The sequence below is a fragment of the Somniosus microcephalus genome, chromosome 8 (assembly GCF_052327205.1).
Source record: "Somniosus microcephalus isolate GS21.2 chromosome 8, FLI_Smic_1.0, whole genome shotgun sequence".
Taxonomy (NCBI): Eukaryota; Metazoa; Chordata; class Chondrichthyes; order Squaliformes; family Somniosidae; genus Somniosus; species Somniosus microcephalus.
In genome coordinates, this window is record NC_140994.1 from 122193067 (window position 1) to 122221001 (window position 27935).

Genomic DNA, 27935 nt, shown 5'->3' on the forward strand with positions numbered 1-27935 from the left:
ATCATACTGTTAGACATAATTACCATTTCAGGTCAATGGACTAAACAGTGTTATTGTATTATTTATAAATGGAGTCTGAATGCGCTGCAATAATGTGACGTAACATCTGCGGTAATTATATGCACACTACTTTTGCATTTGTAGTGCATACATTTTCCGTCCTGTCGACTTTGCTGTGCTCCCACCTTGTGGGTCCCTGGATTTGGTTTAGAAAATATGGTCACCCTAACCTAGTGACAGTGAAGGAACAGTGATATATCTCCAAGTCACAGTGGCGTGTGACTTGTCTGATTGTCAACCACCATTCGGGACTGCAGCATAATTTGAAATTGGTCAAACTTTGTGCCATTTTAAGTCATCCCCAGTGACCTCTGAAATATGCTATTAAAAGAGAGGCTGCACCCAGGCATTTCTGTTGAAGTGCAGTATTGGAGCTGCCAACCCTTATTAAGATCTAATATTGACATCTGCATATTTCCAAAGTGAAGGAATTTTTGAAGCTGAGATACCATTCTCAGTTGAACAAAAAAACACCACCACCCAATTCCCTGGAGAACAATGGCTGCCGTTGCTAAGGAAGTGGGGGGCTCGCTGTACTTCCGGCGGTCTCCTATTGGATGACTGGCGCTCGGGGGGGCGGGGCGCTTCTCGTGCGAGGGAGCGGGTGATTGACAGGAGCACGGGCTCCTTCCTCCGCGCCGGCATCAGCTGCACGGTCTGTCGGAGAATGATGCCGGGTAAGGGATCAGCTCTCCTCCAGCATCTTCCCTCAGAAAACACAGAGCTGCTTGCTGCTGTTATCACCTCAGCTTGTGGGCAGAGTGCGCTTTAGCCAACGGGAATGCTCGTCAAAGGTGGCTTATTTCTGTTCATATTTTAATAAATATTTACAATAATGCCTTTATATGTTGCAGGGTTTGGAGGCAATGCCAACGAAATGCAGTGGTGTTTCTCTCAGGTTAAAGGAACTATTGACGAGGATGTGTCAGAAGGTAAACCTATTTTTCCCCCTCTCCACAACATGAACATAAAATAATGTAATATAATATAGTGACAACTTCTGCCTCCTCCCTGATGGTGCTGGTTAAAACAGGAGAGCGTTTGTGTGAACTGATTTCTTCCGTGCCATGTAGAGCTGTAACCTTTTGAATGGCAACATTGCATACAAATTTTAAACCCCCCTTTTCCCCCCGCTCTCTTTCTCTTCCCCCCCCCCAGTTTGTTCATAAAATAATGAAATACTTTCTTTGCTTGCAAATTTTACAATCGTAGCATTGATGAGTAAGTGTTGCTGCTGCTCTAGCTAATTGCTTGTTTACAAATGTCATTGGTTGCATAAAATAAAAGTGTTAGTGTTTTAAAAAAATAATAGGAAGTGAACGTGTCTAACTGTCAACACCAGACACCCTCGACAGGGTCCCTTGAACCTGTGCAGTGATAGGTTGTAAGAGCAAATAAGATGCTTAGTTTACACAGCTACAGGTTACATGTATTTCTCTCCTGCTGTGTGTTTTACATGCTGCCTGAACTCTAGGTTGTGTGGTGGTGAGCTGCTGACCTTAACTGTTAACCTAAGGAACAGTGTGTGGTTTCAGTTCGTAGGTATTTATGTACACGTTGTAGATTCTTGCTGTAAACCCAGGGGCAGCAGTGCATGGATTTTGACTGCAGTTGAGGACTGTAAAACCTGAGGGTTTCGGTGGTAATTGACTCGATTATTATGCCCATTGTGCCTTCTGTAAGATGAGTGGTAATTTTTTTGTAGTGACTGCATCTTGGGGTAAGGATAAATTATTTCCCAAGTTATTTGCAGGCTTCAGCCTGTAGTTTGTGGTGCTAGCAATGTCAATTCTATTGCACAACTTAAACACTTATAGTGTCATTACTCTAACAAAATGTCCCACAGCAGTTAACTGAAACAACAGCTGGACACTGAGCAGTGATGAGAGAAGGTGGTGCTTAATGACATAGTTAAAGAGGCAAGTTTTGAAGAGGCTTCTGAAAAGAAGGGAGAGAGGAAGCAGGAAAGAGAGGATTAGAGAAAGTGTTCCATCCAGAGCGTGAGGCCAGGATGGCTGTAGGCTTTATGACCAATGGTGGAATGGAGAGAGGGGAGGGCTGTGCAAAAGAGGAATACATCTGAAAAGGGAAGGGTGCAAACTGACATGTAGATTTGGAAGAGGTTATGGAGGGAGGAAGGAGTGAGGCTGTGGAGGAATTTGTAGAGGAAGACAAGGATTTTGAGTTCAGTGGGTTGGATGATGGGGAAGCAGTGGAGGTTAGTCAGGACAATATTAATGTGACTTTGCAGACTAGGATATGGCCGGCGGAGTTTTGGATGAGTTGCATTTTATGCAGGGTGGAATTCGGGAGGCCGGCAAGACGAACGTTTGAGGTGACAAAGGCACGGTTTCCACACCAATGGGATAAAGTAGGGATGCAGGCAGACGATGTTGTGGAAGTCGGCGGTCTAGATGGTGACTAGAGTATGTGTTTTGAAGCCGAGCTCGGGGGTCAAACATGACCGAGGTGGCGTATAGTGAGCAATGGTGGCAATTGCAATAGTGTAACATAAAATATTTTCTCCCGCACCTTGTATAGATACATCAACATGTCAGTTCAGCACATTTAGGGTTTCAGTCACTGATTTAAAAAATATGCGTAGTCTTATTTCCTCATAAGGAAGACTGCAAATTAAAAGATGCTGTCAAATTTTGACGGCCTTGGAGAGAGTAGTTGTGAAATTTGTAAAACAAAAGGTTGAATCAAATCCATTTAAATTCTAGAATTTTCTTGAAGTATGAAAGAAAGAAATTACTTGCATTTATATAGCGCTTTTCACAACCTCAGGACGTCTCGTCGTGCTTTAGTCAATTTTGAAGTGTAATCACTGTTGTAAGAAAAGCGACAGCCAAATTGCGCACAGCAAGTTCTCTCAAACAGCAGTGTGATAATGACCGGATAATCTGTGTTTGTGAATTTGGTTGAGGGATAAATATTGGCCTGGACACTGGCGATAACTCCCCTGCTCTTCTTTGAAATAGTGCTGTGGGACCTGAAAGGGCAGTTGGGGCCTTGGTTGAATATTTCATCCAAAAGATGGCACCTCAGACAGTACCCCCTCAGTACTGCACTGGAGTGTCAGTCTAGATTTTGTGCTTAAGCCTCTGGAGTGGGACTATAATGTATGTTTTAAAGCAAATGACACTTGACTGCCCTCCCCCTGCAGGATGATATTGTTTCATAGCCTTTGGTGTTAGTTTATTTGCAGCTGCTCCATAGTCCAGTGGGAACACAATGCACGCTGACACTCTGGTAGTCTTTTGGGTTCACAGAAGACCATATTTTTCTTAATTCATTCAGGGAATAATTGGGAGTACGTGTTAGCTGGAGAGGAGGCCTGATCATGGGGACAGCTAGTTGTGTCAGTCCAGCACTGGCTTTGTACAATGCTTGTCTCAGCAATTGGCAAAGCCATCAATTTCTGAAGAAATGTCAGGAATGAGATCAAAGAGACTGCCAACGATTACACATTCTCTTAAATACCTGAAGCTTTTTTATTTTAATTTTTTTAAAGAGTGAGTTACCTCAGAATGGATCTTGTTTATAAACCAAAATTAATGAAACTTGACCAGTTTGTCACTGAGCTTGGAATACTGTACTCCTCCTAAACCCACGACTTCTACCACCTAGAAGGACAAGGGCAGCAGGCGCATGGCAAATGCCACAGCCTGCAAGTTCCCCTCCAAGTCTCGCATCATTCCTTCATCGTCGCTGGGCCAAAATCCTGGAACTTCCTCCCTAACAACACTGTGGGAGTACCTTCACCTCACGGACTGCAGCAGTTCAAGAAGGTGGCTAACCACCACTTTCTTGAGGGCAATTAGGGATGGGTAATAAATGCTGGCCTTGCCAGTGGCACTTACATCCCATGAATTAATAAAAAAACTCAGATGAGCATCCAAAATGGCAGAACTGCAATTTAAAAAAATGCATAATTAACCATTTTGTGTACCTTCCTGCTTAATGAGGCATCAGAATAGAACATTTACCAAGTTTGTACCTTGTCGGTTCTTTCAAAGAGAGATTTACGGGAATGCTGTTGAAATGATGATCTGGCTTCACTTGGTAGTTAACGTGATTGTCTAATCTCATGGTTAGAGGACAGCAAATATTATCATGGAATGGCCTCAGCGGCAGATGGGCTGCAGTCTGGTTTCTGAGTGGGCTGGCTGGAAACTTCTAAATTTATAGGAGGATATAAAAAATGTCTTTTTCTTTTTAAATAGTCTATTTTTTCCTCTTACTGTCTGTTATCAGTGAGTTTTCATCATTAGCAAAGTAAACCCCAGAATCAAAACCATGACCCCACCCACGGTTGTAATGTCCAATGTATATTGCTAAAATAAAGACAGGAAATGCTAGAAATACTCAACATTTCAGGCTGATGGCCTTCCATCAGAACATGCTGCTAATGTTGCTTTTAAGAATGTTCTGGGATTGTTGCATCCTATCCAGCCAATACACTGGTAATCAGTGTGCTTTTCTTAAGAATATGTGTAAGCCAGTTGTAAAGGGTGTGTCGAAATCAGGGTTAAAAAAGGTCCAATTTCCACATCTTGCAGCCTCTGTGTAGTTTCTAATTAATACAGTATCCGAGGTGGTCAGTGTAATGGGGAGGAATCAGTGCAGTGGGAGAGCGGCGGGGGCAGTGTAGTAGGAGAAGTGAAATGTGTATGTCTGTACATGCATGCATGTGGTGTAACGTACACTTAAAATAAAATGCCTGATAGACTTTACAAATAAGATTGCTGCCAAATACCATGGCAACATATTTGCTTTAATACTGATTTTTTTTCTCTCCGTGTGATGTGTGCAGAATTTTAAATAAAAACAAACTAAAATATGAACAAAGAGTACTGAAAATTGAATCTCAGGCTGTCACCCCACTGTAATAACTGTGAATGTATAATATAAAGCTCTGTGCGTGGTACTTCAGTTTCCTAGGATGACTCATACAGATCCTATTCAAACATTGAGTTGCGTAGGCTAGAATATGTTGGGGAGCGGTTTTACTCCCAGCATAGGTCGATAATATAATTTTCTCTTAAACACTTGGGGCTGATTTTTCCTGCGGCAGCGGGAGTGCTGGATGGCGGATGGCAGGTTCCGGTTCCGCTCCCGTCTGCAGCCGCACTCTCAAAGATTTTCCGTAGATTGGCCTTGTTAAGCCCGCCCTGCGGGGTTCCCAGCCAATTAGAGGAAGCGGGTCTGATGACGTCATTTGATGATGCGTCATCAGCTGGTTTCCTTAAAGGGACCACGGCCACATTGATTTTGACAGTTGTGCTGTCAGTGTTCTGCAGCATTGAGGTGCTGCAAACACTGACGAGCACTGAACAAAGGTGCAAGGCTGCACCCAGGCTCACGCATGACTCTCCATATGCTAAAGGAGGGAGTCACAGCACGCAGGGCGGTTCTCTTCCCTTCCCAAGGGCAGAAGAGACCTCCCAGGAGATCAACGCAGGCTGGTTGCACAGTGCACAGCAGGACACAAGCGGGGATGTCGTCAGGAGTCCCTGGCTGCAGTGGCGCAAACCTTTCAATGATCTCAGTAGATCATGAAATCATCTGACATGATTCTCTGACTATATAAGCTGTGTCTTTATGCATTTCTCCACTTCACCTGAAGAAGGAGCAGCGCTCCGAAAGCTTGTGATTTCAAATAAAGCTGTTGGACTATAACCTGGTGTTGTGTGACTTCTTACATTTGTCCACCCCAGTCCAACTCCGGCATCTCCACACCATGAAATGTTATGGCAATGACACACTCAACCTCATCTTGCTGTGCCACTCATCACATCCACATCACTCTGCCTTCCCTACCCTACTCCTGCACATTCTTACACCAACTTACCTTGCACCTCCACCCATCCCTCTCTATCTACATTATCACTTCCCCATCTCACTAGCCACCCCTCACACTCTCCCTCATCCTACTGCAAGCATACCAACTAACAACATACAAGAGTAGGCACTTGAGCGGTTTAGCCAATGTTCATGTGAAGTTTCTGGTAATGTGTTGTCACACAGTGAATTCTATATTTTCAACACTTCACCTTATTGGACCTGTGCGCACCTTGAGAAGTCTCTTACTGAGTCCCAGTGAATGTTGAGACATACCGGTACCCCCGCTATAGTGATGAGTGTGAATAGGATGGCTTGGACATTAAAGGGATGCTTTATGGTATTAGTGTGGGATGGTGTCAACCTGGCGCATCATGTGGCAGCCAGGGTTTACAACGTCAAGTGAAGTAAATCTGGCCAGGGTGATGCCATCGCTGGCCTCCTGGGCAGCAATGTTGTCGGGCTTTTGCTATTGTAATGTTGTCAGCTTGATGCCCTGTGTCCTGTGCAGCATCAGGTGATGCCGGAGAAGGTTGTTGTTGGTGTTGGTGTGCCTGGTGATGTTGGGGCTGACCGTGGAAGGATTCAGAGGACCAAGGTGTGTTTTTTCCAAGGGCACCGATGTTGCTGCAATAGATGGCAGCTGCAGGTGAGATGACAGAAGTGATCTGTCAATGGTGAGAGAGGTTGTTCCAATGAGGTGGCACTGATTATACGGTTGGCTGTAAACACTTGCAAACTAAAGAAATCTCTATATGTCTTACAAATGCAGTAACCAACAGTTTCTGAGGTCTGAACCTGACCATCTGCAACATGGTATCCTTTACTCCACTTCTGCAGCTGTCTGCTTATCAGATACATCAAAGCAGACTCAACTCACGACAGGGTGCGCTGGCGTGTTCCCCGAGCAGCGGGTAACCCATGGGGGAGCACGTAAAAATGCAAGGTAGCCTCAAAATAGCATTAAATTGGCTGTTAACAAGCCATTTAATTAGCTCAATTGTCTCCCCCGCCGCTTGGTGTCGGGTCAGTTCTGCGCAGATAGACCCGACACCCGGAGACTCGCGTGGAGGCGGGTTGACGCCGAGTTTACTACCCGCTGTCAATCTTTGCTATTTTGCCTCCAAACCCGCCCTCTGAGCGCTGGCAAAATCCAGCCCTTGTTTAACTAATGTTAAAGCCCATTTTCCACCACATGAGAAACGTAACTGCTTAAAAAAATTCTTAAAAGGAAACTTTGAATTGCCATACGAAGCCAAATAAAATGATTTCTTATTTTTAATAAAACTCTGTTGTCTTTGTGCATCCTCGACTTCCTTCATCCCACTATTGGTGCCCGTGCCATTAGCTGCTCTGGGAAGTCCCCCCCCCATAAAACTCCTCTGCCTCTCTACCTTCCTCCCCTATTTAAGACGCTCCTTAAAGCATTTGACCAAGCTTTTGGTCACCTGTCCTAATGTCTCCTTCTTTGGCTCAGTGCCAATTTTTTTGTCTGTTTACGCTCCTGTGAAGCGCCTTGGGTTGTTTTACTGCGTTAAAGGCGTGATACAAATGCAGGTGGTTGTTGTTGCTATAGTGTTTGCTGGAGGATTACAGACACACAACCAAATCTTCTGAATATGCGCAACCTGCTTGCTTTGAAGCAAAACCTTTGGCTAGGTGCAGCTATCCTTTATCAAGAGGGGACATGGACCTGTACTTGAAAAAGGAAACATTTGCAGGGCTATGGGGAAAGAGCATGCGAGTGGGACTAATTGGAGAGCTTTTTCAAAGAGCCGTCATAGGCATGATGGGCTGAATGCCCTCCTTCTGTGCCGTGAGTTTCTATGTAGGGAAATGACAGAAGGTGCTGTCATTAAGTAACAGGAGCAGCATGTCTTAACGTATTTTTCTGTAATTCACAGCTATCTTGCCGAGAATTTTGCTTGAGCACGTGGTTTAATTGGATCTTTTCATTTATTTTTTTAAAAACTTTAGTTTTGTGGTGAGCGGAGGGATGGCAGGCTGTCTGATAGCAATTATTGCCAAACTCTAGATTGATTTGGTGTGGATTTGGACTCTGCAGTATTGTGCAGGTCCTACTGCTCACTGTATAATAAGGGGAAAAAACACTAGTGGGTGTAGTCTATAGGCCTCCGAACAGTTGCAACTCTGTTGGACGGAGTATTAATCAGGAAATAGTTAAGGCTTGTAATAAGGGAACAGCTATAATTATGGGGGATTTTAATTATCATATTAACTGGACAAATCAAATTGGGCAGAGCAGCCTTGAGGAAGAGTTCATTGAGTGTATTAGGGATGGGTTTCTTGAGCAGTATGTAACTGAACCGACCAGGGGGCAAGCAACCTTAGATTTGGTCCTGTGTAATGAGACAGGATTAATTAAAAATGTCCTAGTAAAGGATCCCCTTGGAATGAGTGACCATAACATGGTTGAGTTACATATTCAAGTAGAGAGTGAGAAGGTTGGATCTCAAACAAGCGTGCTGAGCTTGAATAAAGGAGACTATGAAGGTATGAGAGCGGAATTAATTAGAGTGGACTGGGAAAATAGATTAAAGGGTAAGACGGTACATGACCAGTGGTGTACATTTAAGGAGTTATTTTACAACTTCCAAGAAAAATATATTCCACTGAGGAAAAAAGGGTGTAAAAGAAAAGATAGCCATCCGTGGCTAAGTAAAGTAATTAAGGATAGTATCCGACTAAAAACAAGGGCATATAAGGTAGCCAAATCTACTGGGAGGATGGAAGATTGGGAAGTCTTTAAAAGACAGCAAAAAATAACAAAAAGATTGATTAAGAAAGGGAAGATAGATTATGAAAGTAAATTAGCAAAAAATATAAAAACAGACAGTAAAAGTTTCTATAGTTATATAAAAAGAAAAAGGGTGGCTAAAGTAAATGTTGGTCCCTTAGAGGATGAGACCGGGAAATTAATGGTGGGAAACATGGAGATGGCAAAAACACTGAACAATTATTTTGTATCAGTCTTTACAGTAGAGGACACTAAGAATATCCCAACACTGGACAAACAGGGGGCTCTAGGGGGGGAGGAACTAAATACAATTAAAATCACTAAGGAAGTGGTACTTGGTAAAATAATGGGACTCAAGGCGGATAAATCCCCTGGACCTGATGGCTTGCATCCTAGGGTCTTGAGGGAAGTAGCGGTAGGGATTGTGGATGCATTGGTAATAATTTTCCAAAACTCACTGGACTCAGCAAAGGTCCCGGCAGATTGGAAAACTGCTAATGTAACACCCTTATTTAAAAAGGGTAGTAGGCAGAAGGCTGGAAACTATAGACCTGTTAGCTTAACATCTGTGGTTGGTAAAATGTTAGAGTCCATTATTAAGGAGACAGTAACGGGACATTTGGATAAACATAATTTAATAGGACAAACTCAGCATGGTTTCATGAAGGGGAAGTCATGTTTAACAAATTTGCTTGAGTTTTTTGAGGAAGTAACATACAGGGTGGATAAAGGGGAACCAGTGGACGTAGTGTATTTAGACTTCCAAAAGGCATTTGACAAGGTGCCACACAAAAGATTATTGCTCAAGATAAAAAATCACGGGATTGGGGGTAATATTCTGGCGTGGGTGGAGGATTGGCTCTCTAACAGAAAGCAGAGAGTTGGGATAAATGGTTCGTTCTCAGATTGGCAACCAGTAACTAGTGGTGTTCCGCAGGGGTCAGTGCTGGGTCCCCAACTCTTTACAATCTATATTAACGATTTGGAGGAGGGGACCGAGTGTAACATATCAAAGTTTGCAGATGATACAAAGATGGGACGGAAAGTAGTGAGTGAGGAGGACATAAAAAACCTGCAAAGTGACATAGACAGGCTAAGTAAGTGGGCAGAGATTTGGCAGATGGAATACAATACTGGAAAGTGTGAGGTTATGCACTTTGGCAGGAAAAATCATAGAGCAAGTTATTATCTTAATGGCAAGAAATTGGAAAGTACTGTAGTACAAAGGGATCTGGGGGTCCTGGTGCACGAAACTCAAAAAGTTAGTATGCAGGTGCAGCAAGTGATCAAGAAGGCCAATGGAATGTTGGCTTTTATTGCTAGGGGGTTGGAATATAAAAACAGGGAGGTATTGCTGCAGTTGTACAAGGTATTGGTGAGACCGCACCTGGAATACTGCATACAGTTTTGGTGTCCATACTTAAGAAAAGACATACTTGCTCTCGAGTCAGTACAAAGAAGGTTCACTCGGTTAATCCCGGGGATGAGGGGGTGGTCATATGAGGAGAGGTTGAGTAGATTGGGACTCTACTCATTGGAGTTCAGAAGAATGAGAGGCGATCTTATTGAAACATATAAGATTGTGAAGGGGCTTGATCGGGTGGATGCGGTGAGGATGTTCCCAATGATGGGTGAAACTAGAACTAGGGGGCATAATCTTAAAATAAGGGGCTGCTCATTCAAAACTGAGATGAGGAGAAACTTCTTCACTCAGGGTGGTAGGTTTGTGGAATTTGCTGCCCCAGAAAGCTGTGGAAGCTACATCATTAAATAAGTTTAAAACAGAAATAGATAGTTTCCTAGAAGTAAAGGGAATTAAGGGTTACGGGGAGCGGGCAGGAAATTGGACATGAGTCTAGGTTCGGAATGGTCATGGCCCTGTGGGTAGTGGAGTGGGCCCAGGGGCCGTGTAGCCTTGTTCTGCTCCTACTGTGTTCTAATTCTTAGATTTCAGGAGATGGTTTTATTCCTGTTCCTGGCTGGGGTGGAGATCGCCTTTACAGAAGGTAAGTACTGTAGAAAATATAGGGACAGAGTGATCTCCTGGAAGAATTTCGATCGCCTAGATGGGTCGGAGAGGAATTTCCCAGATTTTTTTCACCCAAATTGGCCATTGGGTCTTTATCTGGTTTTTCGCCTCTCCCGGGAGATCACATGGGTTAGGTTGGACGCAGAGTGATAGAAGATTTGAGGTTAGGATCAGATCAGCCATGATCTTATTGAATGGTGGAGCAGGCTCGAGGGGCCGATTGGCCTACTCCTGCTCCTATTTCTTATATTCTTATGTATTGGGGAGGAGAGTGGTTGGGAGGGAGGAACAAAAACGCTTGAGAGAAATAGGGGACTAAGATTAAAACAAAGTGGCTAGTGTAGATGCAGCAATATAAACTAAATAGTACAATTTTAAAGGGATGCAGGAACAGAGACACCTGGGGGTTTACAAACGCTAGAGACTCGGGTCCTGAATTTAAATAAAGGAGACTACGATGGTATGAGGTGCGAGTTGGGTAGCATTGATCGGGGAATGTCACTCAAAGGGTTGACGGTGGATGGGCAATGGCAAACATTCAAAGATCGCATGGATGAACGATAGAATTTGTTCATCCCAGTTTGGCATAAAAATAAAACAAAAAAGGTGACTCAACCATGGCAAACGAGGGAAATTAGGGATAGCATAAGATCCAAGGAGAGGACATATAAATTGGCCAGAAAGAGCAGTAAACCTGAGGATTGGGAGCACTTTAGGATTCAACAAAGGAGGACAAAGGGATTAATTAAGAGGGGGAAAATGAAGTATGAGAGTAAGCTTTCAGGGAACATAAAAACTGACTGTAAAAGCTTTTATAGATATGTGAAGAGAAAAAGATTGGTGAAGTCAAGCGTAGGTCCCTTGCAGTCAGAATCAGGGGAGTTTATAATGGGGAACAAAGAAATGGCAGACCAATTAAATACATATTTTGGTTCTGTCTTCACAAAGGAGGACACAAATAACCTCCCAGAGATGTCGGGGAACATAGGGTCTAATGAAAGGGAGGAACTGATAGAAATTAGTATTTGTAGGGAAATGGTGTTAGGGAAATTGATGGGATTGAGGGCCGATAAATCCCCAGGGCCTGATAATCTACATCCTAGGGTACTTAAGGAAGTGGCCCTAGAAATAGTAGATGCATTGCTGGTCATCTTCCAGAGTCTGTCGAATTTTGGAACAGTACCCATGGATTGGAGGGTAGCTAATGTTACCCCACTGCTCAAAAAGGGTGGTAGAGAGAAAATGGGGAATTACAGAGCGGTAAGCCTGACATCGGTAGTGGGGAAAATGCTAGAGTCCATTATAAAGGATGTAATAGCAGAGCACTTGGGGGGGGGGAAAAAAAGTGATCGGATCGGACAAAGTCAACATGGATTTACAAAAGGTAAATCGTGCTTGACTAATCTACTGGAATTTTTTGAGGATGTAACTGGTAAAATAGATAAGGGAGAACCAGCGGATGTGGTGTATTTGGACTTTCAAAAGGCTTTCGATAAGGTCCCGCATAAGAGATTAGCATGTAAAATTAAGGCACATGGGATTGGGGGCAAGGTATTGACTTGGATAGAGAACTGGTTGGCAGACAGAAAGCAAAGAGTTGGAATAAACGACTCTTTTTTCCGAGTGGCAGGCAGTGACTAGTGGGGTACCGCCGGGATTGGTCCTTGGACCCCAGCTATTCACAATATATATTAATGATCTGGGCGAGGGAACTAGATGTAATATCTCCAAGTTTGCAGACGACACAAAGCTGGGTGGGCGTGTGTGCTGTGAAGAGGATGCAGAGAAACTTTAGTATGATTTGGGCAGGTTGGGTGATTGGGCAGAAGCATGGCAGATGCAATATAACGTGGACAAATGCAAGGTTATCCACTTTGGTGTCAAAAACAGAAAGGCAGATTATTATCTGAATGGCAATAGATTGGGAGAAGGGGAAGTGCAACGAGACTTGGGTGTCCTTGTACACAAGTCGCTGAAAGTAAGCATGTAGGTGCAGCAGGTGGTTAAGAAGGCAAATGGTATGTTGGCCTTCGTAGCGAGAGGGTTTGAGTACAGGAACAAGGATGTCTTGCTGCAGTTGTACAGGGCCTTGGTGAGACCACATCGAGTAGTGTGTGCAGTTTTGGTCACCTTATCTGAGGAAGGATGTTCTTGCCATGGAAGGAGTGCAGTGAAGATTCACCAGGCTGATACCTGGGATGGCAGGAATGACGTATAAGGAGAGATTGGGTCGATTGGGCTTGTACTCGCTGGAGTTTAGAAGAATGAGAGGGGATCTCATCGAAACTTATAAAATTCTAACAGGACTAGACAGACTAGATGCTGGAAGGATGTTCCGGATGCCCGGGGAGTCCAGAACCAGGGGTCACAGTCTAAGGATAAGGGGTAAGCCATTTAGGACAGAGATGAGGAGGAATTTCTTCACCCAGAGAGTGGTGAACCTGTGGAATTCTCTACCACAGAAGGCAATAGAGGCCAATTCATTAAATATATTCAAGATGGAGTTAGATATATTTCTTAAGGCTAAAGGGATCAAGGGATATGGGGAGAAGGCAGGGACAGGGTACTGAATTTGGATGATCAGCCATGGTCTCATTGAATGGTGGAGCAGGCTCGATGGGCCGAATGGCCTACTCCTGCTCCTATCTTCTATGTTTCTATGTTTATGCAAATCTTTGAAGGTGGCAGGACAAGTTGAGAAGGCTGTTAAAAAAGCATATTGGATGTTAGGCTTTATAAACAGAGGCATAGGGCTCGATTTTGCCAGGCCCAAGGAGGTGGGATTGGAGGCGAGTTAAGTGCCTCTATAATCCCATTTTGAGAGGCCTTTCTGATTTTAACAGTTTTCACACATGCTGCACGCCTCCTCTGAAACACGCTAGTGAAACCTGGCGGCAGCACAAGTGGATTGCTTACTAACCTCTGCAGCTCCACCATTAAAAAGGAGTTTTCGCCAATCATCATTTGCAGGTGGCAGAACTTTGTCTCAGGTCTGGGGGAACTTTTACCAGGCCTACTCATTGTTGTGGAAGTTTGGAGCCTGACACCCATCTCCAGTATGACCTCCTGGGAAACTCCTCTCCCCACCTTGAATGAGCACTTCCGCAACTGAGGTATATACCAGAAGAATGGGAACCATTTATTTCCTTTCCTCCTGGACATCAGATTCGGACAAAGACCAGCCACAGCAGCAGCAGAACCCTGAACAACAGCACCGACTGCAAGAGCAACAACAGGAGCGCCAAGCTGCTGCTCGCCCAGCTGAAGCTGCACAGGCCAGAAGGCGCCAGCGCGCGACCACATTGCCCGGGATGCAAGGGACGCACTCATCTTGGCCAGATTTGCTTAGCCTGCACAATCAAACACTTCTGCCTCGCACATTCTTATCAGACCATCGACAATGGCCAAGAACCTGCGGATTCCTATCACACTGACCACCGCACTGACAGTTAGTTGCAAGACACCCTAAGCCCTCAATGTGGAAGTCCCATATGTGAAATGACACACGCCACAACTGCAACAGTTTGCCATCAGAATTTTTTATGACAATAAGCAACTGATGGCTTTTCAAAATTAAACACAACATTACACCCAAGTGACTACAGTAGCCAGCCTTACCATGGAGGTAGCCATCTTTTCCAAGGAAGTTGCCATCCTTTCCGTGGTGATGCGTTCATGCGCCAACGCCTCCACAAAGGCTCCGCTCATGTTGGCGATGGACTTCTCCATTCGCTTCATACTCTCAGCGACCCTGGAGACAAAACCTGCCAGAGACTCCTGCACCTGTTCCTGGAGTTCCAGCACCGCTCTCCTTCTGGATGGACCCAGAGGCACAGGGTCGACATGCAGTGGAGCCGAGCAGGAAGCGTCCTCTCCACTGTGACGAGGACTCTCCACTATTATCCCTGTCTCCACCATCTGCTGATGCTCACTTGTGAGCTGTGATGCACCAGGTGACAACTCTGTCCCGAAGGTCCCAACGAGGTGAGTGTCTGCGCTGGTGCAGGGTGCACTTAATTCTGCTGACTGAGCGCCCTCAAGAGGTTGCAGCTTCCTCTGAGGAGTTTGGAAACTCGGGCTCTTCCTCCTGGACAGTGGGGACGGGGGCTGTCGATGGTCCTGTGGGGGAGTAAAGGAAAGAGTTAGAGATGTGAGGTAAAGGTTGCATGCACATTGAATTGTGCAGATGATCATAAGTCAGTCTGTTAGAGCATCAAAATCATTTTCAGTCACTCATGCAATGTCAATGAGAGAGATGTCAAACTATTCTGTCACCAGCTTGCTGTGATGCGCCCGCCTGTCCGTCCCCCACTTGGGAATCCTCCTTGATCCAGGCAATTTCCCGGGCCGCCGCCTCTGAGGTGGTGAGCTGGGCTACTGAGGGTGGCCCTCCTCCTGTCCTCGCTCTTTCCCTCTTATTGTGGGCTATCTTTACCGGCATTGAGGGACACAAGTGGAGTTTGAGTGAGAATGAAGGAGTGAGTGTAGAGAATCCATAGCATAGATGCTTAGAAGGAGACAAAGGGCCCTCCCTGTGTGTTGTAAGTTGTTGTCATTGCGCCACAGTGATGGGCAGTGTGAGGGCTACATGGTCGAAATAGTTAAGTGAATGTGACCATAGAGAGAGAGAGGGAATGGATAAGGGTGCAGGGATGTCAGTGTCAAGTGGGATGTGGAGGGAGAGGTTGGCAGAGTGCTGGTGAGGAGAGGCGATGGGGATGAGATTGAAGGTGATGAGAAAGTCATACTCACTTTCCTGTGCAGAGAAGGTCATGAAACCTCTTCCTGTACTGCAGCCAGGTTCTGCGTCACATAGAGATGGCATTGACCTCCTGGGCCACTTGCAGCCACACAGCTTTAGTCTGTTGTGGTGGCTTTTTTTCTCCCTGAGGAAGGGAAGAGCAGCTGCTTATTAGATTTTGCTCCCTGCACCAGAGCTTGGAGGGAGGGTTCATCAAAGTGAGGTGCACATTTTTGCTTGCTGGTGGACATGGTCGGTAAATGAAGTCCTTCATACAATGTCCAAAGCGTTTCCAGTCTCCAGAAGAAGCAAGGCTGCTTGTGGGCCTTAAATCCAGCAGCACTGATGATGTCATTGGAGGCAACTTTCAGGATGGAAAGACTAATTGGGCCAGGGGTTCCCACATGCTGGAAATCAAGTGCCCAATTAGGGGAAAATTGCACTTTTTTCCCACTTCACATCGGAGTCAGGGTCCTGACACGTTTACCACCTGACACGCCCCAGCCCGACCCCAATGGCAAAATCGAGCCCATAGAGTACAAAAGCAAGGAAGTTACACTAAACCTTTATAAAATACTGATTAGGTCCCAGCTGAAGTATTGGGGGAAATTTTAACTCCTAAAAATTACTACTTTGTGGAGTCGGGTGGGAGGATCTGAATCCCGACTCCAACCCACCTAATTCCATTTTTAACAGAGGCGGGATGGGGGTCGTGCAGCCAACCCACTCCCAGGAGGCAGATTGGCCTCCTATTTAACCTGCTGTGCAGGTTTGACTGGCCAGCCAGCCAGAGTTCCCAGGATTTGGGATTCACAGTAGCTGCAGTAAGGCGATGACAGCCTCATGGAGCAATCCTTGTTCGGGAGGAGCAGGAGTGCATCCTCCTGACTGCCCCCTCCGGGGTCGGGGCTCGCACCTACCTGGGGTTGCGGCCTCTTCTCCAGCGTTCCCCGCCTGACTTCTGGGCGGGGAATTTGTCTGTGACGTCACACGCATGCTGTGGAGCTAAAACTCCACAGCGTGGGGGGAGAACCGGACTGCCACGCTTCCCGTGCTCTACCGGCACCAGCAGCCACCACCAACCCCCACCCAGCTCCTGGCGGCTCCATATGTAAAAATTCCAGCCCTTATGTCCAATTCTGGGAACCACATTTTGGGAAGGATGCCAAGGCCTTCGAGAGGGTGCAGAGGAGATTTACTTGAATGGTACCAGGGATGAGGGACTTCAGTTACTTGGAGAGACTAGAGAAGCTGGGATTGTTCTCCTTGGAGCAGAGAAGATTAAGGGAATATTTAAGAGGTGTTCAAAATCATGAATATTTTTGATAGAGTAAATAACGGAAAACAGTTTCCAGTGGCAGAAGGATCAGTAACCAGAGGACACAGATTTAAGATAATTGGCAAAAGAACCAGAGGGGAGATGAACATTTTTTGTATGCTGTGAGATGTTCTGATCTGGAATGCACTTCCAACAAGGATTGTGGAAGCAGATTCACTAGTAACTTTCAAAAGGGTATTTAATAAATACTTGCAGGGCCATGGGGAAAGAGCAAGCTAGTGGGACTAATTGAATATATCTTTCAAAGAGCCAGCACAAACACGATAGGCTGACTGGCATTCTTCTGTGCTATATCATTCACTGATGATGGATTACGGGCCCAGAGCTCTAAACCTACCCCTAATTCGGCACTAAATGGACTCTCATTCTGGGAGATCATCGTGGTGGCTGGTGTGGGAAATGTTACGTTGATATTGTTCTGAAGTTAGACCTTGGAATTATTTTGCCCGTAAAGTAGAGGGAGCTTTACTTTACCTAAAGAGTGTTGGATGCTGGTACAATAAACAAGTGTTCCATTTCCAAGCAACCTCACCTTGGCTAGCACAAAATTAGCAACAAAAAAAGTAATACTATTGACGAGAAGGAAGATGCAGCCAAACCAGGGGTGCGAGCGACTGTAGGTGGAAGTTGCCAAGCATGCCCCCACATTAAAAAAATTAGATATGATATGAATGGTACCATTTGTATTCGTTGCCTCAATCTTGCATGCAGTGGGATGTCTTGGGATGAAAACTCGAATGAAACCTGAGAACTTTATTTGGTAACTTAAAACATTCGACCCTCAGAACTGCAGGCTAACTGCTGATTTAATTTAAAAAAAAAAAAAAAAAATATTTTGTCACTGAAATCCTGCTTGCATAATAGGTGTGTAGAGTTTCATGTACTATGATACTCTTGTATTACAGATACCAGTTTGAGGTCAGTATCTGCTTCAAAAGAAGGTAGTCACACAACACCAGGTTATAGTCCAACAGCTTTATTTGAAATCACAAGCTTTCGGAGCGCTGCTCCTTCGTCAGGTGATTTCAGATAAAGCTGTTGGACTATAACCTGGTGTTGTGTGACTTCCTACATTTGTCCACCCCAGTCCAACACCGGCATCTCCACATCATATACTTCAAAAGATGCAGAGCTGATGGGCCCCAAAAATACAGCTCGCTTCGCCAAGTAGAGTTGTAAGCACACAGGCAGAGTTTCAGTCAGTGGCATCTCGACTGCTAGTTTTAACTTTACTGTTCTCAAAGAGACAGCTGACTCCTTGTCGGCATCAAACAGCTTAAAAGTTCCCAGTTATACTGCAGCCGGTGTGAATCCATAATGGTGCGAGACTGGTTAATCTGACACTGTTAGAACCCTCCAACATCTCTGTGCTCCTCCAATTCTGGCCTCTGCGTAGCCCCAATTCTTTTTTTGTGCCATTCATTTGACGGTTGTGCCTTCAGCTGCCTAGGCCCAAAGCTCTCGAATTCCCTCCCTAAATCTATATCTCTCTCTCTCTCTCTCTCTCTCTCTCTCTCCTTTAAGACATTCCTTCAAAACCACCTATACAAAAAGAAAATACTGCAGATGCTGGAAATCTGAAATAAAAACAGAAAATGCTGGAGAAACTCAGCAGGTCAGGCAGCATCTGTGAAGAGAGAAACCAAGTTAATGTTTCAGGTCGATGACCTTTCGTCAGAACTGGAAAAAAGCAAGAAATGGAACAGATTTTTAAGCAAGTGAAGAGGCTGGGAAATGGGGGAGGGGATGAAAGAACAAAAGGGAAGGTCTGTGATAGGATAGAAGGCGGGAGAGGTTAAGGAACATTAAGAAATATTCAAGGCAAAAGGAGATGGTAATGGGACAGGTTAAGAAACAAAGGGTCCTAGCTATGCCTGCCTTTTCGTGGGATATGTGGAACACTCTTTGTTCCAGTTGTACTCGGGTCCCCTCCCTCACCTCTTTTTCCGGTACATTGATGACTGTATCGGTGCCGTTTCCTGCTCTTGCCCTGAACTAGATAATTTCATTCACTTTGCTTTCAATTTCCACCCTTCCCTCGCCTTCACATGGTCCATCTCCGACTCTTCCCTTCCCTTCCTCGACTTCTCCGTCTCCATCTCTGGGGATATGTTATTGACAAACATTCACTACAATCCCACTGACTCCCACAGCTACCTGGACTACACTTCCTCCCACCCCGCCTCCTGTAAGGACTCTATTCCATTCTCCCAGTTTCTCCGTCTCTGCCGCATCTGCTCTGACAATGACACCTTCCATACCAGTGCTTCTGATGTCTTTTTCCTCAACCGAGGATTCCCCTCTACGGTGGTTGACATGGCCCTTGACCATGTCCGTTCTATCTCCCGCACTTCTGCCCTCACCCCTGCCCCTCCCTCCCGGGACCACGATAGGGTTCCCCTTGTCCTCACCTTTCACCCCACCAGCCTTCACATTAAACGGATCATCCTCCGCCATTTCAGCCACCTCCAGCGTGATCCCACCATCAAACGCATCTTCCCCTCACCTCCCCTTTCAGCATTCCGTAGGGACCGCTCCCTCCGTGACACCCTTATCCACTCCGCTATCACCCCCAACACCCCTTCCCCTTGCACCTTCCCGTGCAAGCGCAGGAGATGCAACACATGCCCTTATACCTCCCCCCGCCCCCCCCCCCCCTCCCCTTCTCACTGTCCAGTGCCCCAAACACCCCTTCCAGGTGAAACAGCGATTTACTTGTACTTCTTGCAATTTAGTATACTGTATTCACTGCTCACGATGTGGTCCCCTCTACATTGGGGAGACCAAACGCAGATTGGGTGACCGCTTTGCGGAACACCTCCGTTCAGTCCGTAAGGGGGACCCCGAGCTTCTGGTTGCCTGTCATTTTAATTCATCGCTCCATTCCCACTCGGACCTCGGCCTCTTGCATTGTTCCACGGAAGCTCAGCGTAAGCTCGAGGAACAGCACCTTGTCTTTCGATTAGGCACTTTACAGCCTTCCGGACTCCACATAGAGTTCAACAATTTCAGATCATAACCTCGGCCCCTATCATATATAGGATATATATTTTTTTTTTATTCACACTTTTTGCCTGTCTTTTGTCTTCTCCCCCGAATGGCAGCTGTCTTTCATTCTGCCAGCGCAATTTACACTTCATCTAGAGCCATCCTTTGTTTCTTAACCTGTCCCATTACCATCTCCTGTTGCCTTGAATATCTCTTAATGTCCCTTAACCTCACCTGCCTTCTATCTTATCACAGACCTTCCCTTTTGTTCTTTCATCCCCTCCCCCATTTCCCAGCCCCTTCACTTGCTTAAAAATCTGTTCCATTTCCTGCTTTTTTCCAGTTCTGACGAAAGGTCATCAACCCGAAACGTTAACTCTGTTTCTCTCTTCACAGATGCTGCCTGACCTGCTGAGTTTCTCCAGCATTTTCTGTTTTTACTTCAAAACCACCTCTTTGACCTGTCCTAATGTATCTCCTTTTGTGGCTCGGTGTCAAATTTTGTTTGATAATTGGTCCTGTGAAGCGCCTTGGGAAATTTTACTATGTTAAAGGCGCTTGTATAAATGTAAGCTAGAGCCCAATCTGGTCTACTTCACTCCAGGATTTGTATTCTGATGCAAAATGAATTTTGGCTTTGCATTGACATAACATACTTGGTATAACTAGTCATTAAGGTAACATTTTTTCATCTCATTCTTGACCAAGTGGTACTTATCTGTGTGAGAGCGGGAATGAAATCCTCCACGGCTGTTGGCAATCTGCACTGTTGAGAAACTATGTATTGCAGTCTGGAAGGCTCTGCTGCAGAGGAAATGTTGGAGACATTGACATTTTAGTTGCCCACAGGCATACCTCTCAACATGTTAGTGTGTTGAGAACATGGATCTCGGGTTGGTGCTTGGGCAGAAGCATGGCTTTCTGCAGAAATGCAAAATTTGTTAATTTTCCAGATTTTTTTCAGCAGTGCTATTTAATGTTGGGAACTTCACATTGAAATGGAGCAGTTGAGAGGTACATGAGAAGATGGACAACCAAGTTCCCATATCTTGCACCATCGTCCCTTTTGTCTCGGCGGGGGGGGGGGGAATTTGGTTGCTTTGCGGCTCCTGTTAGCGCCCTAAGAGGGCGCTAATGGGGTACAAAGCAACTAGCGCCCGGGCGTGGCAATGTTTGCGCCGCTCGTGAAATTGACCAGACATTTTGCGGCGGTGGTGCTAAACACTACCGCCACGATCTCCTGCGCCCGCAGATTGTGACGTCAGTCGAGCGCGCAATCGCCCAAACCGGATATTGAGTGGCACCCCCTGCCTTTTTGCCTGCCGCTAGCAATGACCGGTTGAGGGGAACGTTTTGCAGTCGAGAAGGGACTGGGAGAGCACTATTTAAAGGCGACTGCTTCCTGCCTTTTTTTGTTGGCGACGTTTTTGCACCACGCATTCAGAGAGAGGAGACTTCTGGAGAGATTCAACGCTGTGTGAAGGAGTTTTGGGTAGTGAGCAGCACTTTGCAGGTTCATTTTGATTTGACCTTCCTTGCATCGATTTAGAAGAGACTATGGGGGCTGCACTCTGAGCTCTTTCCCTGGGGTCTCTCCATTGTTCTTTCCAGCAAATTTGATGTACAGGTCTCTCCAGGCTGAGATTCAAGGCTGCAATGAGCAGGGTGTGGATGGAGAGCAAGATCGACCCTCCCCTTTAAGAACTGGCCGGCGCCAGTGTGTCTGTGTTCCATTGCTGACTGACATCACATGAGCTTCGCCAACGCTCTGAGGTAGCGCCTTAAGAGAGGTGTGTAGCACCTGATTTAGCGCTCCAGTCACCTCCAGGGGCGGTAGAAGCCTAGTTTGCAGTCGGAGGTGATAATTAGCGCCAGGCGCTAAACTTTGCGCCCAGCTGATAATTGCGCCCCAAACGGGGTGACACCAAATTTCTCCCCTAATCTCTCCTGCCTTCCATCCTATCACAGACCTTCCCTTTTGTTCTTTCCTCTCCTCCCCCCTTTCCCTGCCCCTACACTTGCTTTAAAAACGTGTTCCATCTCTAACTTTTTCCAGTTCTGATGAAAGGACCTGAAACGTTAACTCTGTTTCTCTCTCCACAGATGCTGCCTGACCTGAGTGTTTCCAGCATTTTCTGTTTTTTTATATCCCATATCTCTAGTCTCCTTTCCTTCTAACCTATTTTTAAATGGTCTGTTTCAATTACTAACTCCAGTAATACATTCCATAGCCTCACAACCTTCTTTGTATATAAAAAATGTTCCCCCTTCTCTCTAATGTAAGTCTCTTGTATTTAATCTTGTATATCTATGTTTGCTCATCCTAGACTGCACAACCACTGTAAACAGTCTGTTTCTTTCTGCTCGGTCCCATCACTTCTTGATTCTAAATACTATAAAATCTCTCTTCTAACAAATACAATTCCAATTTTTCAAGTCTTTTACCAGTCAGCATGCCAGTAAATCTGCACTATACTGTCTCTATTGCCTCAACATCCTTCCTACAGTGTGGAGCTAAAAACTACACACAGTCCTCCAGCGGTGATCTTACTGTTCTTTAAAACAATTCTGAAACTTCCTCAAACTGCCATGTTGAGAAATGGATAAACGACTTTGATGCACTTCCAGAAGGCATTTGATAAGGTTCTGCACAAGAGATTATTAGCAAAAGTGAAAGAGCACAGAATTGAAGGTAACATTGTCACATGGATTGGTATTTGGTTGGGAGAAAGGAGACAAGAGAGCTGGGATAAAGTGAATGGCCTGTGGAGGATGTGATAAGTGGTGTTCCCCAGGGAACTACTGTGGCCACATTTTTCACCGTGGATATTAATGACTTGGATGAAGGAATAGAGAGTTGTATATCCAAGTTTGAAGCTGACACTAAGTTTGGAGGTAGAGTAAGTTATGTAGATGGCAGCAGGAAGTTACAAAGGGACATGGACAGACTCAGTGAGTGGGGGGAAAAACTAATGGCAAATGGAATTCAATGTGGAGGAGTGAGTGATCATCCACTTTTGATCTGAGAAAGACAAAGCGTAATGGTGAAAGACTAGGTACTGTGGAGGAACAAAGGGATTGGGGTGTCCAGGTACACAGGTCACCAAAAGGTTGTGCACGGGTACAAAAAGGCCAAAGGAATGTTGGCCTTTATCTCGAGAGGGTTGGAATACAAAGGAGAACAAGGAGCATAATCTTAAAATTAGAGCTAGGTCATTTGGGAGTGAAATCAGGGGTACTTTTTCACAAAAAGGGTAGTGGTAATCTGGATTTCTGTCCCCCAAAAGACTGCAGATGCATGGTCATTTGAAATTTTCAAGACTGAGATAGATTTTTATTAGGTAAGGGTATTGAGGGGTATGGAGCAAAAGTTGGTAAATGGAGTTGAGATATGATCTTATTGAATGGTGGAAAAGGTTCAAGGTTGAATGGCCTATTCCTATGATAAATTTGGCTTGAATGAACATAAATAAGATTAAACAAAATCCATCCTGCATGACATTGTGTAAACCATCCATGTAAGTTTATTTTATAACCATTACAGTTTGGCCTGTGGGCCCTAACTGTTGTGAAATTAAGAGCTTAGTTGTTTTCACAGGGCAAAAGGAATCAGGTTAAAAATGAGAGTAATTAAAAGCACTGTGACTAAAAAGAGGCAGAATTAAGACCGTGTCGAGGAATCCTAAGGTGGTGAGTGAGATATTGGATCACAAAGTTCATATTCTAGCTGCTGCTGCTTCTTTCGTATAGTGGTAGCAAAGCAAATCAAATGTCAATATCTAAGTCAGATATCCAGGCCAAAGCTTCTGGTGTAACTGTGGATATCTTGTAGGCTGCCTGTGAATTTCCTCCGAGGGCAGTGCTCAATGATGTTTTCCTGGGTCTGATTAGGAGCTCTGCAGTCACATGATGGGGATGCTATAAACTTCCATCTATGGAGAAGGTGGCAGCATCTACTATGACCGGTTCTGAGATGGTTGATGGTTGTCCACTGTTTGCGAGTAAAGTTTGATCCTTCAGATTGTACTGTGAGGTCCTCTGAGGAATCCATTCTGTATGTCACAGTTCTTCCAAGCATTTTGCCATCGGCCATCAAGGCTGAGGGGAGATCACTGAAGGGCTTCAGCGACGGGCCAAAATGGCCGTCTAGATTTGAGACGTGTTGGTGGTAGGTTGTTCAAGTTGGCCTGGATCGGCATGTCTTTGCTGGTGTAGGGGTTGTATTCTCTGGAGACTGCATATTCATGGCGTAGGTTTGGTGGTGCGATGTTTGCAAGCATGGGCAGCCAAGGTGTTGGTGTCGATAAAAGTGTACCGGTGATAATTCTCAGTGTAGGAGTCTGTGCACTCCTAACAAAAACAGTGAACTAAACTGGTAGTTAACAAACTTAGTTTAATGCACTGAAAATATTACAAAACAAAAACGCAGGAGAAACTCCAAACAGGTCTGTACACTAGCTCACTCCACGAGGACTAACGGGAAACGCCCTCCAACCATGACGTCATCACGTTTCCCGCCGTTGGGAACGTCACGTGATGACGTCATCGCGTCAGATCGCGATTTTATCGATCCCGCGCTGTTTAAACAGGGCAAACATTAAAAGGTAACAATAATGACTAAAGACAATTGTACAAGTTACTGTGAGAGTCTCTTTAGTGGCTTTGCCACATACGCCCCCCCAGAATTGTCTTTAATGAGGAAAGTCAATCGCCGAGGAGGTCAGACAAGCCTGTTTGACCGACTCCTAAATTCCCGGAGAGGAAAACGCTGAGCAGGTGGCGAGCTGACAGGTAGCACGGTGCGGTTAGGCGTAGCGGTGGCCAGCCCCGGCGCGGAGGCTGCGCCAGTTCAACCAGCTGTTCGAGGTCCAGGTGCGCAGGCTTGAGGCGATCAACAGGGATGTGATCAGGCTTGCCCCCGACGTCGATCACAAAACTCTTGTCCCTGGTCTGCAGAACCTGGAACGGACCTGCATAAGGAGGTGCGAGCGGGGTACGATGGCCGTCTTGGCGCACAAAGACGAACTTGGCCTTTGACAGCTCCCCAGGGATGTTGGAAGAAGGCAAACCGTGCTGCGAGGTCGGAACTGGGTGGAAACACTGAGCCGCGTCCCGATGGGCCTCTCGCTGACTGGCTGCAGACCACGGCCGCGTAGGGGACGGCAGAAACTCGCCCGGAACTCGAAGTGGCTGATTGTGAACCATTTCCGCGGCCGACGATTGTAGATCCTCCTTCAGCACTGTGTGCAGTCCCGGCATCACCCACGGCAGTTTATCGACCCATGCTGCATCCAGAAGGCTGGCCCTGAGCGACGCCTTCAATGAATGGTGGAACCGCTCGCACAAGCCATTCACTTGCGGGTGATAAGCCGTAGTGCGGTGTAGTTTAGTGCCCAATACTGAGGCCACCTCATTCCATAGTTCCGACGAAAATTGCGATCCGACGTAATATCCGCAGGGACACCAAACCGGGCTACCCATGATGAAATAAAGGCTCGCGCGACATCCGCAGAGGTGGTGGACGTCAGGGCAACCGCCTCCGACCACCTCGTGGTGCGATCCACCATTGTCAGAAGGTGCGTAAAACCACGGGACGGTGGAAGTGGGCCCACTAGGTCAACGTGAATGTGGTTGAAATGCCGTTCCGGTACCTCGAAGGTGGCCAGAGGGGCCCTGACGTGCCGTTGCACCTTGGCCCGTTGACAAACCACACAAGTGTTTGCCCAGTCGCGGATGTCTTTGCGTATTCCTCTCCATACGAATTTGGAGACTAGCGGCTTCTGCGACAGCCCGTGTATGGCGTCAAACACCTCGGCACAATCGGGATGTTTTATTATGTTAAAGGCGCTGTATAAATACAAGTCGTCGTTGTTGTAAAAAATCTGGAACTATAAAGCTAGTACTAGTAAAAGTGACCATGAAGCTGTCTGTCATATAAACCCAACTTGTTCACTGGGAATTTCTTTTTTAGGGAAAGAATCCTACAGTCCTTACCCAGTATGTGAATCCAGTTCCACACCAACGTGGATGACTTTTAATTGCCCTCCGATGTGGCCTAGCAAGCCATTTGCGTTCTATCAAATCCGTGCAACTAAGGATGGGCAATAAATTCCTGCCTTGCCAGCGACACCTGTTGCAGGAGGTTAGTGTGTATGTACTGAGAGTGCACAGTAGCCTTGGGGCTCTCGCCTTTTAGTCAGAAGGTCCTGGTTAAATCCCCACTCCAGAGACATAATCTAGGTTGACACTTCAGTGCAGTACTGTTGGAAATGATATGTCTTTGAGATGATATGCAAACCGAGGTCCCATCTGCAGGACACTGTTCAAAGACATGCAGGGAATTCACCTGGTGTCCCTAGCAACAGTTGTCAGACAACCAACGCCACTAAGACCAATTATCTGGTTAATGGGAGCTTCCTGTGCACAAATTGCTTGCCATGTTTGCCTACATAACAGTCACTACACTTAAAAAGTACTTAATTGGTGGCATAGACTTTATTGAGGTGTCTGTGGAATGGAGTGTTCAGTCCCCACTAACCTGTGGAGGAGTGCATTGTATGGGGCAGTACATTAGCATTGCCAATCCTCCAAGATTGTCCTGGAGTCTCCAGGAATTAAAGGTAATCTCCAGGGCTCTGCTGAAACCAACCCAGGAGAATAATCATTTGGACCATTTATAAAAAAAATAAAAAATAAATAAAAAAATTGTTTAAAAAAAACTTTCTTTAGACAATATTTGTTAGTTATAAAATATTGGAAATGGGGAAAAAGGCTTGTTTGACTGACAGTGAAGAATCATGCAGTCGGGTAGCAGAGTCTGTTCGTTTTCCAATTGGTGTGGGGATGGACGTGCCAGGCGGCCAATGATGGGAGTGTGGGGGAGGGGCGGTTGAAGGTGCGGGGTCATGTGATTAAAACCACCGGGAAGACCTCCAACCAGAGTTGGCAACCCTATAGTACACGGAAAGAAAAAGTCAATTTTTGGAACAAATTGAGAAGTTATGCTGGAGACCGACTGAATATTAAGAGCTAAACATTCCATCTCTGTGCCTGGTGCCAATCCAGTTTTATCTGGGACAAGCAAATTATAACTGGACAAATTACTGACTATCCAAGCAATAGACGTGCTTTTCTTCATTATTTGCACCCCTGATATTTCTTTGGTATCTGGCACTGTGAAACAGCATAAATTACTCAAAACTGCAAAAAACATTTTGGTATAAAATACTTTTGAAATTCAAATTGCAATCACATTCTATTAATTCACTGCCATGCATTTCCCTGCATTGATTTTTTCTCACCCCATTGAATAGTCAATGGCTCAAGTGTGAAGTGTGCGTCTACTGAGACATCGGCCTTGATCGGCCGACTTTTAACAGCCAGGCCTCCGTTGCAAGTCGCTTGCTGACTTCCCGACCAACATGGCTGGGAATTGGCAGGGAGCGGCTGCCTGGCTGTTTTAAATCACAGTGGCAGCCGAGATGTTAAACCGAGACTCCACAGCACTACTTGAAGAGTAGAGTTCTACCAGTGTGCTGGCCAACATTTATCCCTCAACCAACATCATTGAAACAAATCAACCCGTCATGAATCCCATTGCTGTGTGTGGGACCTTGCTGTGTGCAAATTGGTGCCATTTTGCTGACACAGCAACAGTAAATCCCTTCAAAGGTAACTTGCTGATTGTGAAGCACTTTGGAATGTCCTGAATGTGAAAGGCATTCTTTCTTTACATCTGTCTAATCCTGCTTGAGGTTTTCTCTTTTTTTCTCTCTGTGAATTTGTCGGTTTTTTTTCTCCCTATCTCTGTGTATCTATGGTACTGTGGCTTAAAGCCCCTTTTATATTTTTCCTTGCCACTTTCTCTCCCTCTGTGTGTGAACAACTCTTTTTCCTCCTTTCTTTGGGAATCTGACCTTGTTTTTAATGTGTTCTTGACATTTGGGCGATGCTGATCCATAGTTGCCCTGAGAAGGTGTTGGTGGACCTTCTAGAGCCACAGTAGTCCTTGTGGTGAAGCTTGGTGAGTTGCGGCAGTGCATGCTGTGTATCATACATACTGCAAGCACAGTGTGTCAGTGGAGAAGGAGATTGATATTCATTGCAGTGGTCAAGCGATCAAGTGGATTGCTGTGTCCTGGATGTTGTCCAGCTTCTGAGTATTGTAGCTGCA

General features: G+C 45.6%; 1 protein-coding gene across 2 annotated transcripts in view; it reads left to right on the plus strand.

Moving 5' to 3' along the window:
• The first annotated feature begins 670 nt into the window (after positions 1–670).
• LOC147113769 (serine/threonine-protein phosphatase 2A 55 kDa regulatory subunit B beta isoform) overlaps positions 671–27935 on the plus strand; it is a 688656-nt gene continuing 661391 nt past the window's right edge. For both annotated transcript variants that reach the window (XM_085995085.1, XM_085995087.1), the window contains exons 1-2: positions 671–737; positions 915–992. In XM_085995085.1, coding sequence (XP_085851211.1) covers positions 728–737; positions 915–992 — 88 coding nt within the window. In that variant the 5' untranslated portion in view covers positions 671–727. The remainder of the gene's footprint in view (positions 738–914; positions 993–27935) is intronic.